At 36.3% G+C, this 22,707-nt stretch overlaps 1 protein-coding gene across 1 annotated transcript in view; it reads left to right on the forward strand.

Annotated features, from left to right (window-relative positions):
• The window catches only part of LOC110462791, a 102,204-nt gene that overhangs the window by 64,558 nt on the left and 14,939 nt on the right, over positions 1-22,707 (forward strand). The window contains exon 2 of the mRNA XM_021516966.1: positions 4,825-5,708. Within this exon, the coding sequence (XP_021372641.1) occupies positions 4,859-5,708 (850 nt within the window). The 5' untranslated portion in view covers positions 4,825-4,858. The remainder of the gene's footprint in view (positions 1-4,824; positions 5,709-22,707) is intronic.

A 22,707-nucleotide genomic window follows, 5' to 3' on the forward strand; every position in this document is an offset into this window, starting at 1 on the left:
TCAGCCATGAACTTATCCGGAGGTTTACTCAGAAACTACTGGGCGGATAATCATGAAACTACACACATATACTCATTAGGGGGTCCAGGTGTGCAACAAGCTATTTTTATCTCGACCGGAAGTCCAAGATGGCCGCTATGAATTTTTGAAATTTTTGGGAATTTAAAATTTCTAAAGGTGTTCGCTAAGGTTAGCCAATGTCACCTATCCTATTTTACATGTTTTACATATATTTTCCAATGCATTCCAAATTTGGCATGTAGGTGTATGATGGTACCGCAAACACAACTATGACATCCGTTTTCTAATTAAACAAAATGGATGCCATATACTGGTTTCTGATTGGTCGAAGCTCCGTTGTAGTTCGATTTAGTTTAAATTTAGTATGTATGTGTAATATGGCATTGCAAACTCAACTGCGACATTAGTTTTCTAATTTGACAAAATGGCCACCATATACTGGGTTCTGATTGGTCCAAATATAGATGTTGTCTGATTGTCCCCGGAATCGGTACATAAGGGTTTTGAGTGATGCCAAACACAATGGTAACAGTTTCGGAAAGCTCAGTTACCATGATAACGAAATGGAAGCCTCTGATTGGTCGAAATTTTGAAGTTGTCTAATTCTGTCTAAAATAAGGTCATAAGGGTTTTTAGCGATGCCAAACACAATGGTAACAGTTTCGAACAACTCAGTTGCCATGGTAACGAAATTTGACCCTTTGATTGGTCGACATTTAAAAGTTGTCTGATTCTGCCCAGAATTGGTGCATAGGGGTTTTAAGGGATGCAAAACACAATGGTAACAGTTTTGATAAGCTCAGTTGCCATGGTAACAAAATGGAGTCCTCTTATTGGTCGCAATTTAGCTGTTGTTTGATTTTGCCTAAGTCCCTAAGTGCAACGGGGTCGTTGGGGACTTCTGTAACGGCCATCCGTTACAATTAGTACTAGTTACTAGTAGTTTTTGCAGCCTTAAAGAATTTATCGGAACAATTTCTTTTTCAGTGAGATTTTATTCCATAAATTGTATCTGACTGACACTCTAGACCACCGATTCGAGATTAATACGTAAAACATGTGTTAAATGTATACCAAATCGGAAGTTAACGCTTTGCTGTCGATTCACAGGAGATGGAAATCGAAATAAGAACTTACTGAAATAAGGAAGTCAATAAAAAAAAAAAAAAAAAAAAACGTTATGCACTGAGGCGACATCAAAACAAAATGAAAAGCATAACGATCTCACACAAAACACTGTACAATGTTATCTAAAAGGTCAACTGGTTCTGGCATCATATGTTGCATCAGGCATTCGTCACTCCCATGAACGCAGAGACAATTTATGAAATACGAATCAGGGGAAGCTTTATAGGGAGAATGTAAAACTAGATGAATCTAGCAAACACTGTCGGTGTCATTAACTCATGAAATTGACCAGATTTTAATTGCGAATTAATCTAATATTCTCACACCGTTAATTCAGTATGAATATGCAATGGCAGAAACATGTTGGTGTGTTTATTAAAATCAACAGAAGTGACAATTAATTCATTTACAATGAACATACAATAACGGACTATATTTGTGTGGCCTTCATCTTCGGACATCGATCACATTACACAGATAAAAAGGGAAAGCAATTGTCAGATTGAACGGTTTGCATCTGTTTAAATATAAACGCACTTGTTTGGTTAATTAGCTTCGCAAGAAAACAACACCAAATGGTCTCGACAACGCGTCGTCAATTAAGTATAATGATACTCGGAATTACTTTTATGAAAACGTTATCATTGCGTGTGGTTTGGTAATCAGAAAACAGCTAGAGCTATATTCCGTCATTTATTGCCGTGAGGTTCAAAAGTTCAGAATAATTCTCGATTGAAGTTTGTAGCGTTTAACCGCAGATAGGTTTTTTATTATATTTGTTTGCATAATAATTTTTGTCTTTTATTTGTTTTTGTCTCTTCTAATTGATTTTTGATTTAATAGATTTTTGATTTAAATGGTTTATTTTTTATTTTTAAGTGATTTTTATTTCATTTCTCATTGATTTTTTTGATTTTTAATTGATTTATTTTTATTTTTAATTGATTTATTTTTATAGTTACATGCAATGGAATAACTCTGGTCAATACATCATTTGTCAAAACAATAGCAATGATTTCAAAATCTGTTAAAAAAAATGATACACATGGCATTTGAAATGTCAAAGAGAATGTTTAAAAAATAATTGATGACAGAACTCAAATAAGCAGACAACCACATTTCCGGTGCACCTGCGCTTCCGCTAGAATAGTGTCAGTCTGATGCCTACTACACAGTAGACACATACCAGCAATCATCTAGCACTGGTCATAGAATGTGCCGTGTGGTTGTCAATTAGTCCAGTTGGATCTCTTGGTCCGTTGCGGCCACATCTGGTCCGGGCATTTGATCCACGAACCTCCCCCACGAGGCCGGAAACTCTCCTCGAAGGCCTGGCAGACGGTCATAGGGCCGGAGACGAATTTCCATCATGTACGAGCCCACTTCGTGCGTATATATATGAGGCAATCATTGGATTGTATTGTTATGCATAAGATATTATCAGATAGTTGGCGGACACGCAAGTGGTCAAACTTGACATGCGGACGAGATGAGCAGCGCTTCCTGATGGTGTAAAGGAACGATCAAGGCTAAGCTCGTTTTATACGTAAACTTCTGATGAGGCTTCGAACTTGCCTGTCCTAGGATCAGCGTATTCAAATGGTTTATATAGAATCGTCGACGATTCTCATTTGCAGCTGACATATTGGGAGTAAGTAGAACGTAGATGATGTAGGTAATGATGCAGACTATTCCTTTAACTTAATGGGATTACTTACGTCATGTCCACCTGAATGGCATGTGTCAACAGTGGTGTGAAATGCATGGCCCGGATAATTATTTGAATTAAACATATATGCTCCAAAAGGGCTGTGGTCCCTTACATGTTCTATGAACGGAAATTAAATTGTGTACACTTGAATTGCATTGACCATTCAACGTGAAACCTTTGCGATTCCCACTATTGCCACCATGCAAGGAGTGAAAAGGGCTATGGTTCTTTTGTCTGGTACGTAGGTAAGGCGCCATATAAAGACTTAAAGGGTCGATTTAGCACATCCCCTTATGTACCCTATGATGATAAAGGTATTAAGACGGGAATTTAACGCGTTCCCTGACAATAACCATTCTTTGTGTATCTATCGCCAATGGAACTATAAAGACGGAACATCACTCGAACAGTCGTTGCCTCATGAGCAATTTATCCAAATGTATTCCTTGTGCTATTTGAAGCGGAATGAGAAGCTAAACATTGAGATTACATATAAAAATATGGCGTCTTATGTAAGAAACATATTACTGTTTTGAATTCATGCTACTTTTGGCGCTACTGAAATTCGTGTAGGCTCATATACAGGGCATACAAGGCTGATGTAAATAGAATTTTATGTACGGATGATGTGATGAAACTCTTTCTGAATGGTGGTACCTTATATTATAGCCAACAGAAAGGCTACGAACGGGAGGGGCGTGTGCTGTGTCAGAATCTGGTAAAACAGCCCCTAAGTAACGTTATCCCGCTAAATATTAAAAAATGTTTCTATTGAAAAAATATATTTCAAGTTGTAACAGTTTGGTAAAGGACTTTGAAAGGTGGTCAGGCTCTGACGTTAAAAAATAGAACAATTTAGGAGCACACTTGATGTTATCTCACAATGTTTTTTCCCTTAATGGTACATGAGTTACTATACTTATAGGCTGCCAGATGGCAGCGATATATGCTAGATGACGAGGCTTCATACTTCTGTATTTTCTAGAGACGTGTATGGTGTTAACCATAGAAAGTACACTAAACACACTGACTTTTGTAAGCAAGGGTGTCCCTATGACGTTAGTTACGGATCCAGGAAGTTTCGAGGGGCTTCAGGAACCAATCAATTCCAGCCTTCCTATTTTCTTTAACTAACGCGTACATTTGTGTTATACGTATTTTTTTCCGATTTCGAAACAACTGGATTATATTTTTTGTCTAGTGAATAAGTTTCCTACTAATGTGTGCATAGAAAATGATGACTCTATAAATTAGTGTAATTTGAATAAGTGTGTGTGTTTTTAATAGGTGTAATGTGAATCATTGTTTATAGCAAAGTGTGTTAAATGTGTTTACATTGTGAATGAATGTGTTTAGAATAAGTGTCATGTAATTAAACGTTTTGTGTGTAATTTGAATTAATGTATTGTGAATTAGTGAGCTGGTTATTAGTGGTTTTGTGGATAGGTGGATCTTGAATTAATGTGTTCTTGACAGGTGTATTTTGAAATAGTGTCTTGAGGATAAGTACATTTTGAATCAATGTATTGTGAATTAGAGGATTGGATATAAGCGTCGTATAGATTATTGTAAAGTCAGATCACATTTTTGTTCAATTGATTGGATTTGATGACGGTAAGAGCTACACATGTATTGTCAGAATGTCAATTTGTATTCGTATATCGGTTCGAATTTTTATTCATACTTTCGTGTAACCTGTGTTTACTTTGACTGATTCCAAATATTATATTAAAAATATGTAACTACTTGTGTTCTTTTAGCTAACAAGTCCATTTCTAGTTCAACTAGTGAGCCATGCTGTGTTCGGTTAACACAGATTCACTGTGACGAGATTGTTGCTCATCACCGTCATCACAGTTTTACGGAAGTAAAAAACAGACACTAAAATCGGAGGTAATACCACTATGTCCGCAAGAGAAAACTATTTTAGATTACAAATTAAACGAATCATGTTTTCATTACAGATTGTATCATGAAGTGACAGATGAGAAGGAAGCCATGGATTTGTACAAATGGTGTAACGTGCTTTGTCAGCTTTGGTTGCTTCCATCTTGGATAACTTCGAAGACATTGCCGGAAGTGGCTAGGGAGAAAGGTCTGAACAGTACGTCAGAACCAGATATTCTGGATTCCTCCTCTCTCTTCAACAGTACAATAAGAAATGATAATGTCACGGGGAGTTACGAGACAATAAATTCGACCACCACAGAGAGCTCTTCCAGTGTGACAGTTTTGCCGAGCAATGAAAAGAAGTTGTCAACGAAAGGATATCCGGTCTCTGAAAAGAATTCCTCTCTGTGGGATTTGAAGACAAAAACTTTATCATCACAAGCGGAAAACATTACTGCTTTTATCGATAAAACGTCAGAAAATAAAACGTCATTTGGTGATTATACAAACACAGTGTCGCCAGAAAACAGCAGTGTCGTTACCGTGGCAAACAAAAACATGCCAATCAACACAGCGAGAGTTACCGAGGAACACAAACGTGTTAGCACCACTAGTGAATTAGAGGGTTTCCGGGAGACCACGTCAATGATCTATTCAACAGTTGGCCTAGACACCAATAAAACATCCGTAAATATTACCGCTCCCCTGGATATTGATGACATCTCCAAAACTACCCCATATATTGACAATGAGAATGACACTTCAACCAATAACTCATCGTCTATTTCGCCATCAACAAATCTCCATACAAAGTCGACAGCGGCTGTGACACCATCAAGTGCGAAAAAGAAGCCAATTGTTTGGACAACTCCACATCCAAACGTTGTAAGACACATGTGGTTGGCCAAACGAGCCAGAAGCCGGACACGTACGGGTTCTCTTCACCATCTCAGTCTAGGTACGTCATACACACTCGTTATTTTGTATCATATCAGACTAAGCACGTCACACATACGGGTTCTCTGAACCATTTTAGGTAAAGTACGTCACACATACGGGTTTTATTAGGTCACCTGAACTTTGCTCAAGTGACCTATTCTAATCGCTTTCCGTCCGTCGTCGTCCGTCCTGCGTCCTACGTCTTGAGTCGTGCGTAAACTTTTTACATTTTCAACTTCTTTAGTTTATATAGGGAAATAACACTATAGGGTATATTTTGACAACTGCTTGTAGGAAATTATTTTGACTTAGTGAGAATTATCTCTGGAGGAAGACGGTTTCAAATTGTAAAATTGAGATTCCTACCCCAACCCCTGGGGCCAGGGCTGGGCCCCAAAGTGAAAATTAACCAATGTTTCAAAAATCTTCTCCTCCAGACTCAGAGGTACTATAGTCAGTTGGTAAGAAAGATCATCAGTAGCTTTATTCAAATTGTAAATTTCAGGACCCCCGAGCTATCCGTTCTCCTTTGGGGAGGGGGTAAAGTTTACTACAGTTTATATAGAGAAATAACACTTTTGGGTATACTTTCTGTAGGAAATCATTTTTACTTGGTGAGAAATATCCTTTGAGGGAAATGGTTTCGAATTGTAAAATTGAAATTCCTACCCCAACTCTAGGGGCCAGAGCGGGCCCCCAAAGGGAAAATTAACCAATATTTCAAAAATCTTCTCCTCAAGACTCAGAGGTACTATATTTATTTGTAAATTTCAGGACCCCCAAGCTATCCGTTCTCCCTTGGGGAGGGGGTAAAGGTTACTATAGTTTATATTGGGAAATAACACTTTTAGGTATAATTTATACATTTTCAGCAGAAAATTACTCAAACTTAATTAGAATAACCTTTGATGAATGAGGGTATTACATTGTAAAATTGGGATTCCTGCCCCACTCCCAGGGACCATTTACCTATATAATCAAATTCTTATCCTTTGATGACATGACAAGTATTGTATTTCACTTAGTTTACATGCTGTTTCCCACATCACATCTAAACAATAAAATAAAGCTACCAGTACATATGATATAACTCAGGTGACCGCTACGGCCATTGGGCCTCTTGTTTACCATTTCATTTACGGTATATTACACATATGGGTTTCATTCACAATATCAGTTGAGGGGCGTCACGCATTCCCTTACATAGACCCGAAATATCTTGATATAGTGTCATTTTTGTCCACTAAAACATTCGCGTTTTAAAGGGGTTGACGATACATCGAGGAAAATAAATAGAAGTACTTTGAAATAGATTTGCGGCAAAATGGCAAATAAAACCAAGTTAATATTTCGATTTGATTGTATGATCGTGTAGGCAAACTCATTAATACGGCTGCTGTGTTTTTCAACATCTTGTACCACAGCGGAAGTTATATATTTAATTGAATTGACCAGTAAATAAAAAAAAAGTATCTAAACAATTGCATCTTTCAGAAACTTATTAAAATATTCTATAAACTGCCATAAAATCCAACGAATATCTTGCCACTTTCATTTCAACTTTATTTGAATATCAAATAGGATTAAACATCAAATGAGACATATAGCAGTCTTATCAATAAGTTATGTTAACGAACATCGAGATCATAAACAAATAAAAACAAAAAGACTCCATCATATACACAGACATTTACCAGCCGTCTGGTTTATTTCTGGATGGAACTAGATCATGTACAGTGATCGTCTACAGCAAAAATGTGTTGGCCTTTTCAATTACGAGAACAAGATTAAGTGTCATCAAGATGAGTATTCATTTTGACGTTGGCCAATCAAAGGCCTTGTTTCAAATTCCCCAAAGGCTCTATTTCTACTTCAAATATCATTAATAAGGTCGTGTATTGGCCAGTCGCCGGGAGCGATTCCATCTAAGTCTCAATTGTTGTTTGGATCTTCACCGTCAAACGATATGTCACTGGTCAGGATCTTTTTGTGCGAGATAGTATATCCAATAAATTTTGTGAAATTTGTGATTTATTTTTTTTGTGTTCGACGTCATCAACACATATTTTTGGTCTATCACTCGACAGCCTGTAAAAACATAGCACTAAAAAGTCGTGTTGCAAACAAAATCGAATTTCCACGTTGTTACACACACTGAGTTTCATGCGGGTCCTTCCCATCATGCTTTAAATAGATAACCATGTCGCATACACGGGCACTCCAGCGTCTAGGGATTCGATAAAAATAAAGATCGCGACCATTCTCGAAGCGTTAAGTACACGAGTTGTGAATACGACTAATTCTCATGGGTCTTACAGACATACCAATCCCTGAAACTCTGCTCTAATTAGAGTTTTCCTACGCAGAAATAAAATTGTCGCGTATCCTTCCTCGGATGCAGGTTACAAACACAGTGATTTATCGGAGGAAAAGAACAAAACTGTATTGATGGTCTGCGTATATAGCGAGATACAGCTGGTAGATCTCGGAGCCAGCATGGCCTTGACGAGATTCTCGCCGTGATAGATCACAGGTTTAGGTCTATGCAGTCTTGTCAACGCACATGTAAGTATACGTATCCAAGTGATGTATTTCAACACGTGTAATTGAAAATCCAGATAAGTCGTGTCTTTGGAGAAATCAGGAATTCTGGAGGGAGGAAAAATATATATGATAAACAACTAAGTTGTAGACGTGCAACTGGGACACATCTGTCTTGTTCAGGACAAAGGTAGGGTCAACGCCTATGGAGATTTAACATTAGCGTCGTCCCCCACTTGGAATTTCAAAAACAAGATAAATCCAAAAAGGTATGGGTATAGGAAGCTTAAATCGGGAACAGTTAGTTTCAGAATTCATTTGATGATAAATGGGACCTCCTTGACTTACACCTGTGTGGGTGTTAAAGGTGCAGTAATACAATTCCTCCTAGAGCATTTAAATGACACAATTACTATAAAATTGTATCATCATCGTGTGCAACGTATTACAACTGTTATTTTGATACCGAATATTACACTATTTCAATAAAGAAATGTTTTTTTAATTTAAGAACTAAGCAGAAAAATGTGTGAAATTTCATTTCTAATGAGATTTTTTTCATTTTTCACACGTTAATTCCTATAGTTCTAAAACTAGTCTATTTTTCTTACTTGCAAAAAAGTTGGTTACCAATATTATTTTTCAACATCAGGAATTTCAAAAAAAATGAAAACCGGTAAATTTGTCGTATACTACCTTTGGTTCAAAAAAAGAAAAACATAGCTTTCTTTCCACATTTCCTTTAACTTGTGTTTCTTCATGACTAAAGGTCCTTGGGTGTTGGTATTTGGCAAGTAGGTTGTTCATGTAAATGAGTTTAAATGTTGTAAATTTTGATGACCTTGACCTTTGATCAAGGTCACAAAAACCAAATGTGCCGAAATATTTTTTTTGTACGGGGAGTCAGACAAGGGTATCTTTCCTTGCTTTATTTGTTTAGAGTTAACGATATAAAATAGTGTAGTATTCCTTCATATTTTGTTTAATGAATGGTCAAAAGGCAACAAATATAATAACTAGAACTGTAAGCCAAAGACTAACTCATACCCCCACTCCTATATAAACCAGAACTAATCTAAAGGCTATCTAAGACAAAGCATTGCAAATTAATCCATAGTCTCCCACCAGTAATTATGTATATATATATTTCACAGACATACTTCTTGTACTCCCTCCCCATGCCAAAACATACTTTCATACCACATCTTGTTAGCCTAGATGACCCACTTTTGCTGAAATCGTCCTAGTAGTGAATGAAGAGTTGTCAAGACAAAGATGTTTAACAAAGGACCAAATGAAAAAAATACTTCCCTGATGCACGACATCAGGGGGTAAATACCATATCTGTAAATTTTCTTGAAATTGGCCCAGAAAATAATGAGGCAGACAAAGTTTTTGTCTAAGAAAGGGTCATAACTACTTTGTAAAGGGTCGGAATGAAAACACACCTCTTGGATGCACATTTTCAGGGGGCAGTTACCATATCTGTAAACTTCCGTTGAAATTGTCCCCATAGTTTTGGAGGAGTTGTCTATACAGGTGTTTTTCAACAAAAAGGGCCATTACTCCTTACAAAAAGGTTCAGATTGAAAAAAGAATTCCTGGATGCACACAATCAGACGGTTGTTACCATATCCGGAAACTTTCGTTGAAAGTGGCCCCTTAGTTTTGGAGGAGTTGTCTGGACAAGGATTTTTCAACACAAGGCCATAACTTTGAAGAAGTAAAAAGGTCATAGTGAAAAAATAATACCCGGTTGCACAACTTCAGGTGTTAGTAATATCTGGAAAAATCTTCGTTGAAAGTGGTCCACTACTTTAGAATGAGCTGACAGATAGACAAGCTGATTCCAGTATTATTATATTTAGATAATTGCATAGATTTGTCTATAACACAATCTCAAACCTTCTTAAGTAGTTCTCCAGAGGAAAGATTACTATGACATAATACATAATCATGAATTATTACTGCTGCACATAACTTTAAAACATGCCTAATATAATAAAGTGTTTTAGTATTTTACAAAAAAGGAAAATGTATCGGTGTTAATCATAATAAACATTGATAGTCAAATCTTCAAGGTTATGTGAAATTGGGCATTGATCATGTTTGGCATGCTAAAAAGTACTTTACCGGTTTTGATATTACATAAAAATGATTCTGTAGACAGAATACATATATAGGAAGTTTTTAAAGAAGTTTAAAATATAGACTACCATTGTAACTATATATAGGCAAGTTGACAATGTTAGTTATATTTAAAATTTTGTGAAAATTTTGCATGTTTTTCCAATTAGAAGTATCACTACGCTTACTTTATGTCTACCAATATGGCATATTTAGTATCAAAATAACAGTAATCTTATACACTATACACTATTATATTTCATTTCCAAATTAACATTTGCCTGTGATATTTATCGGTCATTTTGTTAGGATACCCCCGTCACTCAACCTGGTGTTATGCAAGGAGGTCCACTACGGTTATCAGTAACAATTATGAATAATTATTATGCAGTAATTGATCATTTTTATGTACATAAGGCAAAAGAATAAAGTAAGACAAAGTGGGGGCCAAATGTTGACCCCACCTTTACGTCATATCCTGTATTTAACGGAACCTCAATAATATGGACGCCTGTATTCTGGATACCGGTTCTCCGGCCGATCATATACAGGAAGTGGATTTCTTTTAAATGTCAAATAACGAATTTATGTTTTGGAAACTAAAATGGTCCGCCTAACAAGGTCTTTCATCTATACTACTTATATTCTTACATAAAGATTATATTTTTATTTTGAATACTTGTCAGGGCATTTTATTAATAACAAATGTCTCGCTTATATATCTAAGATCAAATCTCACTGAAGTTTGATTCCCAAATTTGTGTCAACCGTTAATTTAAATCGGTCTTCGCAAAATACAAGATATGTGAAGTATATATTGTAAACGTCTTTGTTTGAAATAAGTTGGCAAGAATATACTTTTAAGAGCCACTTTCTGAACATATATTACATTTAAATATGGTTTCATTCATTACCTATCATTACCGACTAGAATTATTACTTTTTTTTTAATCATCCAAACCCTTACTTGTTTTGTTTGTACGTTATCGTTTATAAGAAAGTCACCAACAAACCGATAACAAACAAGTGTTTATACCTACATCCTCATGTTTTATAGCTATGATTTTTTTAATGTATTACGCATATTTCATCGTTATATGTGGTGCAAAAGAACCAGACACAGCATTAACATACATACTTAAAACATAAAATGCGTCACAAATATATAGTGTAGGCGGCACACAATTGAATACGTATAACTGAATTAAATGAAAATCTGGTACGTGATTTGATTTAACATCGAAACAGTGAAAACACTTCAATAGTTCAGTCCAGATGCATACGTTCGTCCCAAAATATGGCAAACATTTACCAGCTGCTTTTTAATTCAGAATATCTATATCTTAGATTAGAATCAACCTCTGGTTGGTATACTTAGTGCATTTAAATATTTCAAATATGAAATGGTGTTTTAAAATATTTAAAAATATTTCACTGACAAAAGGGACTTTCCGTGAAATTCATATATATATAAATCATATATAAGGAACATACATGTCCGGTCTCCATATAGCTTTTAGATACTTGTGACATCATCAATTTGTCTAAAGTTACAAAGAAATTGAAAGCGGTTTATTCGTTGCAGACGATTTTCTCGTGAAGTCGTCAATTACCTACCAATTACGAAGAAGAAAGGATGAAATATTTAAGATTAGGACTATTAGTCTATGCGTAGATTATTGGATAATCGTTGTCAGTTCTTCAGAAATTGAAACTTTTCCTTGAATTAATGTTGTGAGACAAGAGGGATTTAAATCCTTATTATGCAGTTACTCATTGTCTTCTCGCCGACAAGAAATGTAATCCTACCTCCACTCCCTCAAAATAAATACACTCGTTTGCAGTATAATAATAATCCAAATGCGCTCCCACAGTGCCAATTCTAGTCTTTCCAGATCGTTGTGATTCCCCTTCCCATACCTTATACACGTTATCTTATGCTGAGTAACTGAAATATCGATACATTCTAAGCAATATATCAGTCTTAAGTAGGTATAAAGCTTTTCCAGAAAACATAACCTCTCTTCATTAAAGGTTGAAACATCAAACTGCTTTTCCTTATTTTGCAAAGCAATTATAAATAACTCCCAGATGAGTGTGTTAAGACTAATTTCCATAGAGCGCACAATCTTCTAAATGCATACGATATGGATAGTGCATTTCTTTCATTAAGGATTGAATTTAACTAACCATTTTTTTGCCCATAAATTTAAATACTGTAGATCCCAATTGAGAACAATGTGTTTCCTTTGACCTGTGGTAGCAGAATACAGTAGAAATGGCCCGACTCTGATAAACAAGGCACATGTCGAGGAAATGTAAACACAGCGGATTTACCCTACACAACACATGTATACATGTATATATATTTGTAAACTGCATTACATTTACAATACATATAAAGCACTGAGAAGTGTATAAACCTCTTTTTTCTATGTATGTCACTTGTGTGAAAACCATGGTTACCACATCAAAAATTACCAAAAAATGCCAAAAAATGCTATTTTTAACCCAAAATTTGACCCCCGCAAGTAGTAATTTTTTTCCTAAGCTCTGTCTGAAATTAAAGATTACCTACCTGGTTGCAGAATTATCTGGGTCGCAGTAAAATTGTAGAACTTGATTTTTTGCAATTTTGCGTCGTGTGCTGTTGTCAAAATTTTACCTCCTGTAAAGCTAGCTTTTCATGTGTACGCACCCTTTCGTATTATGGCCAAAATTTTATTCTCGAACCAAAGAAATCTTCTTTCTTTTTTACAAATGTGAAGCTCACATAGCCCACTTCATCATGCTTATACCAATTTTAGTACAGTTTTATTTTTATATTTTTTTTACATATCATTATACAGGGGTTAGCCATTTAACAAAAATATCACCCATGGCCACAACCCTCTACTGTAAACTGCTACCTGAACACCACGATTTGTATAAATAAGCAACAAAACTCAGAAGACCCATTCCAAGATTTCCGCTACTGCATTTGTGGCGGTTTAGTTTTCGCTATCGCAGTTCTCAGTATGAAGGGCCTGTATTCATGAAACCGTTCTCATGCTCAAGCATGTTTTTTTGTGCTCAAGCCTAATTTCTTGTTACGTTAATAAATAATTGTGAAAATTTAATTTTGTCAATGATTTGGGGAAAAAATGAAGAGACTTAATGTTTACATTTGTCTATTTGATCATTTAACATGATTTAAGTGAGTTACATGAAAGTTGTTTTGATCACAAAAGCCATGCATGAGAACAGTTTAATGAATACGGGCCCTGGATTTAATCTAGATTTATACATGGCGGGTGTCGCCGACGAAGCAAAAGACGCTTACCCTTTCGGAACACCTGGTCGTATTATAGTATTATATAGATGTAACAGACTTCGATGATAGTTCTTTTTCACCAGCACCAGACTGATGGATGGTAAATGATTCAAATTTAGTATCAAATTTATAAAAAATCGGGCGCAGAAATGGCGCGATACAAAATGTACCTCCGAAACCTGTAATAGCTTAGTCAGTTTTGCGCTTTAGCAAGGTGATCACCTGAGATGTCACTGAAACATTGATCAACACCTAATGTACTCTGAAAGGTCAGAGCTGGACTACCGGGATATATCTCTACTTACAAGTAGAAAGGAAATAACGATTGGTGTCAGATAAATGTTGATCCGGGAACAGACAAAAATAAATGAATAAATAAAAAAGAAAACAAACATGGATAAGCATTTGTAAATGATATGAGATGAAAAAGATATTTCCAATGTAAAAAGACACAACACGTGACACAATTTTTTCTGGTCTCTCTTTTTCTCTCATTAATCCGCAGATGGATGTGCTTCTAAAGGTTTGAATAAAATGACCATCATTAAAATATCGAAATCAAATTCAGCTAGAAATGTTTACCACTATTTCTGATGACTGCACCATCATTATGGCGTCGTTTGTAGCTTGTATTCATTGCCATAATCCAAAATGGAAACGACAAGTTCCATATATAGCACTATATCATTGCGGACCCCAGTGTATTATATAAGTTGAAACCTACGCTGTCTCGCCAGACTATTGGTAATCAAGCAAAAAAGCCGACAAGTATAATAGAAGGCAATCTCGTTTTCATGCCAGCCATAGCACGGTTGATACTAAATAAATCACGTCTAATCGTTCGTTTATCGTTTCTTACACTATCGATCGCCCTGGTCAGCTTGGGATTCGTCCCATATAGATGGTATTGACCTTAACAACAGTCCAAGCCGTGCTATTTATATAACAGATTATGGCACGGTCATATTGTCGTAATATGTATTCTGAATTGGAAGTCCCACATTTCCGCACGCACTAACACAATTTACACTGGTCACGTAAATAAACTAACTGTCCGAATTTATGTCATTATTTCGGCCTCGACCGATAACATCTTTACAAATCTCGTTACTAGGACGAAATTCATGTGAAATTCATTTTATTTCCGGCCGAATTACAACGCGGCGCGGTGATTGAATTGACGAGTGCGGACACCGAATTGGTTTTGCGCAGCGTAACTGTGGTCTAGGGATCAAGCGTTTTTCTAGAGCAATGGGATTCCTATTGTGACAGTAATTGTTCTATCTGAATACAATTAGGAAATGGGAAGATCTAGCGGATTGTACGAATAGTGAGAAGATAGAGTATTGTAAATATTGTGTAAAGAGGAAACGTTTTAAACGAAGGCGACTAATGTGGTTATCACTACAAGTTTGAGGTTTTCTTCTTTAATTTCTGCGTAGGGGACCTTGGAGCAACCACAGTTTGATTTGCTGTCCCAGTCATATCCCTTGGACCTCCATCGTGTCTCTCCTACTTACAGTCTGTTTTCAGCGCTGTCTCCTTAGGTATCTCTGGTTTACCGTCGTCAGAATAAAATGCATCCGGGTGGAGAACGCCAAGCCATCATGTCTCGGTTATAACATTTTCACTCTGACATCTTTAATTTTCCGTCTTTGGTCACGTTTGATTTGGTCTTCTGACAGTTTTTTTCTTTGTGTTTTACCTCCGGTACGGTGTATGGAATACACATCAATGTTCTTACATGTAACATGGATGGTGGTGATAGACGGGTAGCGCAGTAGCCAACGTACTCGCCTTTCATCAAGGCGGTTGGGGATCGATTCCCCGATTGGACGTAAACATGTATGAGGTCACCTGCTTTGCCACGTGGATTTTCTCCGGGTACTGCGGGTACTCCGGCTACCTCCCACATTACAGCCCCCAGCGCGATTACATCCGGGCCAACAAAAGTTATCAATATAAGTTGAAATAACTTGTTTAATAATTGTTGTAAAATAATTAAAGTTTACATCTTAATGTTCTAACACTTACTTCGACATGATAGGACTTTGCTGTACAGTTAAAGACTGTATCAAATATCCGGCAGAGCTTAATGAAATCGCCTAAAGTATTCTACATGCCTCGATGTTTTTGCCAGACTCGAATGTCTGGAATGTTTGGTTGTGACATTTCCATTGTCGTATAATGGCCAAAGCGAGTTCAGTCGAAAATGCAATAAAACGAGCCGGAATATTTTAAATTGGACTCCTTTTTACACAAACCAAAGACGAAGCCAAATTAGCATATTTCTTTCTGTTAGTTTCATTACTTTAAAACGGGAATGACGTTCAGACTCTATACATATACACAAACGGCTCCTTTTTCTTATGCTAATGTGAGGAAGTGAAGTAATAGAAACCGAATTGCATCGTTATTGCTTAAGAAAATTGAATGTCTGTTGCTACAGTAATGTCAAGACTTGGCATGTCAAAATACTGCGATTGTTCGGTAACCATTGACATTTCGTATTCACAAAACATACACAAGGCGACACGCATCTGAAGTTATCAAAAACTTATTTGTCTTCCTTTTTTCTTTTTACAAAGGATACGCGTTTTCAATTTACTTCGGTAAAATACCAAATGATATGGTGTTCGTAAGAATTTCGTCGATATAGAATAATTCAGACAGATTTGAAAAAGAACGCGTTAAAGAAGATGAAAACTGTTCTTCATAAAAAATGGCGAACAGGTTGTTCAACCGGTAAGAGTAATTATATTTCAACAGTCTCAAGTTCAGGGTTCAAATCTGGGTCTAGCCCCGGAGATGATTTTTGTTGTACACTTGGAGCATTGTTATTGATTGCATTTTTTTTTTTATTATTATTTCTCATTTCAGTCCTAAAAGGTATGGTTTACTTTTCAGAAATATTTTATCAAAGCTATAGTCTTGCTGGAAAAAACCCAGTTCTCAAACACTTAGTAACTGTTTTGGCAGTGGTACGGGGATCCTTCAGCTTAGGACGAGGCTGCACTTCTTTATTTGAGTAGGTGATATATTTTGACAGACGGAAGTTCTCAGCTCATTTCCCCTACATATGAATTCATATAGAATTTATAAATACTAAGCAGACTGCATTCAAAACAATGTCACAGATAAATCCAATATAGTATATGTTTCATGTGGACTAAAGAATCGAAAAAAAAAACATTTTATAGGTTCTTTTTTATCTTTTTAATAAAATGCTCCCAAATATTCCTTGACTTAATATTGATATTAAAACCATAAAATCAAGTGAAAAAATAATCTAAATCTCTTACCCGGATCTTCAACCCACGATTCTAATCTAAAGTCCAACATGATGAAATCAATAAAACCCCTGAATGGTCGCAACGAGGAGGTCGTAAAGATTCGTCTATTCTTTCCCGCCTATTGTTGCACTAGATTCCCAAAGAACACCCACAAATTCAATACCCCGTAGGTCGTGATGGAGATTACGGCTACATCCATCAGGATGACGTGACGGACACACATTAATTACCGCCCCTGTCCAAACCAATACACATGGTCGGTTCTCTGTGTAATGAATGTCTCATGCCGACTAACTGAACAACTGGTTTATCTTGATGCATATTTCTCACGCCAAAAGGTACTTTTTGTCACTTCTGGTTAATCTAGACATGTTCTTTAAAGTGCTGGAAGTGGACGTTCGTGACATTTTGGTCGATTCCAGCACAATTATTAATTCTGGTCCCAGCCGAAACCAAGAGGCATGCCCAAATTAATTTTGTAGCATTCGGGTATCACTTGGGATACCAACAAAATAGAGTCGAATTTAGCAAAGTATTCCATAGTATAAAAATGTTTATTTAAAAGCGCAGATGCCTTAATGTGATTCCTATATGTGTATTTTGTTTTATTGCACGATAGGAAGCTTAAAAATGAAACGTATTCCAGAAGCACACACAAGGGAGAAATATGCCACAGCTCCAACATAATAGGAAAACATATACAATGGCGTCAAAGAGTAAACGCAAAAATCAAGCTTTACAACGTCAACACACGAGGAAAAATGTAGATCAGAGAGTGTTTACAAACAAGGTCAAATGTAGGACAGTGTTAACACAACCGGACAAATGTAGATCAGACATTGTTAACATACAAGGTCAAATGTAGGTCAGACAGTGTTAACACACGAGGACAAATGTAGGTCAGACAGTGTTAGCACACGAGGACAAATGTAGGTCAGACAGTGTTAACATAGAAGGCCAAATGTAGGTCAGACAGTGTTAACACACGAGGACAAATGTAGGTCAGACAGTGTTAACACACGAGGACAAATGTAGGTCAGTCAGGGTTAGCACACGAGGAAAAATGTAGATCAGACAGTGTTAACACACAAGGACAAATGTAGGTCAGACAGTGTTAACATAGAAGGCCAAATGTAGGGCAGACAGTGTTAACACACAAGGACAAGTGTAGGTCAGAGAGTGTTTACACTCAAGGACAAATGTAGGTCAGATAGTGTTAACACACAAGGACTAATGTAGGTCAGACAGTGTTAACATAGAAGGCCAAGTGTAGGTCAGACAGTGTTAACATAGAAGGCCAAGTGTAGGTCAGACAGTGTTAACATAGAAGGCCAAGTGTAGGTCAGACAGTGTTAACATAGAAGGCCAAATGTAGGGCAGACAGTGTTAACACACAAGGACTAATGTAGGTCAGACAGTGTTTGCACACGAGGACAAATTTAGGTCAGACAGTGTTAACACCCAAGGACAAATGTAGGTCAGATAGTGTTAACACACAAGGACTAATGTAGGTCAGACAGTGTTAACATAGAAGGCCAAGTGTAGGTCAGACAGTGTTAACACCCAAGGACAAATGTAGGTCAGATAGTGTTAACACACAAGGACTAATGTAGGTCAGACAGTGTTAACATAGAAGGCCAAGTGTAGGTCAGACAGTGTTAACATAGAAGGCCAAGTGTAGGTCAGACAGTGTTAACATAGAAGGCCAAGTGTAGGTCAGACAGTGTTAACATAGAAGGCCAAGTGTAGGTCAGACAGTGTTAACATAGAAGGCCAAGTGTAGGTCAGACAGTGTTAACCCACGAGGACAAATGTAGGTCAGAGAGAGTTAACACACAAGGACAAATGTAAGACAGACAGTGCTAACACACAAGGACAAATGTAAGACAGACAGTGCTAACACACAAGGACAAATGTAAGACAGACAGTGCTAACACACAAGGACAAATGTAGGCCAGACAGTGTTAACACACAAGGACTAATGTAGGTCAGACAGTGTTAACATAGAAGGCCAAGTGTAGGTCAGACAGTGTTAACATAGAAGGCCAAGTGTAGGTCAGACAGTGTTAACATACAAGGCCAAATGTAGGTCAGAGAGTGTTAAAACACAAGGACAAATGTAGGTCCGACAGTGTTAACACACAAGGACTAATGTAGGTCAGACAGTGTTAACATAGAAGGCCAAGTGTAGGTCAGACAGTGTTAACATAGAAGGCCAAGTGTAGGTCAGACAGTGTTAACAAACGAGGACAAATGTAGGTCAGAGAGCGTTTACACACAAGGACAAATGTAGGTCCGACAGTGTTAACACACAAGGACTAATGTAGGTCAGACAGTGTTAACACCCAAGGACAAATGTAGGTCAGAGAGTGTTAACACACAAGGACAAATGAATGCAAGATAGCGTCCACACACGGAAAGATGAATACAAGACAGCGTTAACATGCGAGGACAATTGTAGGACAGAGAGCGTTAAAACACATGTACAAGTATACTACAGAGAGCTTCAACACAAAACGCCAAATGTACACACACAATTACTTTCTTATAGCTCGGTTTACTATGAAAAGTAAAAATCATAAATAATAACAAACCAAAAAATAAATGTTTAAACTGTTGTTTTTCGTTTTCAGAAAACCTTTTCTTTCACATCACTAACTTACTAAGTGAACACCAATGCTACGAATGTTTTTAAAACACAACAAATCTCGTATTTGGAAAAGCAAATCAAACCTCTTGAAAGCAAACTGCACACGTTCGAAATTATTTGAAATATTTGAAAGAATTAAAACAAGATACAGGAATATGTTATTTATTGGTGTACGAATATTTACGTTTGATTACACAAAAACATAAATGTTCACGGGATTATTTTAAATCAGTAACATTCCTAATGTTTCTATGTTCCACACTTAAATTTCGTGTCCAAAGAAATTTAGTTATTTATACACTTAAAGCATATGCAGATTTACTTCATAAAGACATTTTATATCAAATTATCCTTTGGGTTCAAAAATGTAAAATTTATAAATATAGTCTAAAGAATAGTAAACCATTGTTTTGCAGTTACAAGAGGGATCGAGATAAGTATAAATTTATACACAATAAATAAACATGGAACAGTTGAGACATATGTTTTTCTTTGTTTACACCTTGAGTAAAATTGCTGACCCCTGACAACATGGCGATATGGTGTTTTTATGTTTTTGATTTTTACAAAGGTTTTCTGAATTGATATACTTCAAATTGAGCTATGTGTTTCCTTCTGTTTCTTGTGACTCTGACTGACTCCGATAGTGGACTTTCAGGCCACGAGGTTGGCCGTAACATATGAGCTGTACTTTTTCCGGCATGGTCTACTTGAAATACTGGTTTAAGAGTAATTTATTTCTTGAAGTAAGAAGGTGTAAATTTGTAATGTGAATAAATGTTTTATTGTTTTATAGGCATCTTTTCTTTTTTCTTTCTTTTGTTAACTTTCTTTTTTTATTATCTTTCTCTTTTTTCTGTCTTAGATTTTTTCCTTCATTCTGCTGCAATTTTTTTTTTACTTCGGCTGATTGATTGGTCGTTCAGAATGGCAATCACTTTTGCCATCGTTAAACATGAAAAAGAAAGCTTTTTATTTGTAATTGAACTATTGTGTGAACCTGCATCGATGTTCGGCAGTTTTCCTGATCTTTTTATGTTTAACATTTCTATTTTGAAGTAGACAGCATGATTTTTCCGACAGACCAGAAGAGTCATTAGTTGTTTCACCTTTCTTTTTTGTACTGAAATCACCATGGGAAGTTCCAAACATTTGCCAATGCTGATTCCTTTAAGGCTAAAGTTGATTCAGTTGAATAGAGCATCTAGGGTTCAACTAGACACTGCATTTCCATTCAAAGCAGTTTAACCAGCAGAATCTTTGATGAAATGTTTCTAAACGGTTGCATCGTTTTACGAACTTATTTGTTACATATTCTGGAGACCTCTATTAAGATTCGTTTTGTTTGTTTGTTTGGAGAATGCCTACAAGGCGACCAATTTTGAATATAATAACTTTTTTATATATATATTTTCCCCGAAAGTTACACGATACAAAGATTTACGTAACATTGCTAAACCCTTGTCCCTGGCGTTCTGTCGAGACGTGCCTGGGCTCAATTTCCTTGACATAAAGACTTTGAATTTCACGTAACATTGCCTGGAGACTTCTTAATAAAGAACCGTTCGTTTGCTTCTTCCGCAAACTGATGGATGGTAATTGAAAGTCAGTAAATTTCGGCCTGAAGAAGTCGACACGATTCCGGTACAAATGGTATAATTTGTGTTGGTATAAAGATAAGGTGTTGACTGAGTGACGTTTGAAACTCTACGCTTTCATCTGTGTCGCAAAATCGTATGTTTCCTCCAATTTAGGTGCTATTTTGAATGTCTTATTCACATCTTGGTCTTTATCAAGCGAAGAGTTTGCATGTACTTGTTAAATAATAAATGGCACTTGGTAGCAATAAAAGACGATAATGGACATTTCAACTCTCAGTAGTCGACTTTAACCGATGCTTGGATGTCAAGTAGTCGTTTAAGGGACACAACGAGTTACACATGACACGTAATACCAGCGGGTATCCCTACCATTAACTACAAATAAATATTCAGGACCAAGCGTTTCAAAGCATGGTTACCTCAATGCGAAACGAATGCAAATTCTGCAAAATTCGATTTTTGAGAAATTATGGAAAAATAAAATACTGGAGATTTATTTTGACCTCAGCTTGAGACACTCTCAATACTTTGGTGATAATTAAGTCAGGGAGTGAAGGAAGAAAGTATTCATCTTAAGAACGAATCTCTCTCCACAATATTTGTTATTCAAAAATATAATAAATATGTGAATGTGTTTGTCACGACCTTCCAAAATATTCAAGTTTGGAAATCTGAATTTGTGTCTGGAAACCCTTTAAACGTGACTCTGGATATTAGTTCTGACATTTTTGTTCACAGACATATTAACACTTGTCTAGTCAGAAACACACTATACAAGTGTTATTCCGAACAAGCAATGTCAAGAGGTTTAGAATATCAAGAAAGAAATTATTTCTGTGCCAGAATACAACTTATAGCAGCAGTAAAGCTACATCATTGATTTTTGTTTAGGTCGGTGAAAACTCCAGAAGACATTTGTCATGAGTCTAAAAGGCCAAACAATATCGGCCTTTCTGAGTTTCAAAAATCGAACAAATACATTTTGACAGTCTAATTTTCGTTCCAATTGATATTGAAGTGGAGCGGAAATGAAAGTTTCGATTTAAAGAAACAATGTGCATATTCGAATCTAAATATAGATTGCATTTACTGCATTCTTTTGCAGGGTAACAAGAATATATATCCTGATTGGAGAATATGACTCTAAATTGAGTGTATTGGAAAGGGTTTCTTAGTGCATGTTGTTTCCTTGTTGCTTTTCCTACTGTCACATCAGAAAACATATCCTAAGATGCCAACGGCAAAACGAGTTAATAAAATCTTTTGTCATTCTTTGGCAAGGCAATTAAGGAGGAAATCCATAACGGTAAAACGAGAGTCGTTCTGAATCTAAAAGCACATTGATCTCTATTGCTAATATCATGGAAATGGCTATTTGTGTTTTCGGGAAAACAGTATTTCCACAGACATTCATCCTATGTAGTTTAATAATATCACAAAATATAATGGGGCAAAAAAACCAATTGATTGAGATGAATATCGTTAATTCCAAG

Source organism: Mizuhopecten yessoensis, unplaced genomic scaffold, assembly GCF_002113885.1.
Source record: "Mizuhopecten yessoensis strain PY_sf001 unplaced genomic scaffold, ASM211388v2 scaffold10831, whole genome shotgun sequence".
NCBI classification, from domain to species: Eukaryota; Metazoa; Mollusca; class Bivalvia; order Pectinida; family Pectinidae; genus Mizuhopecten; species Mizuhopecten yessoensis.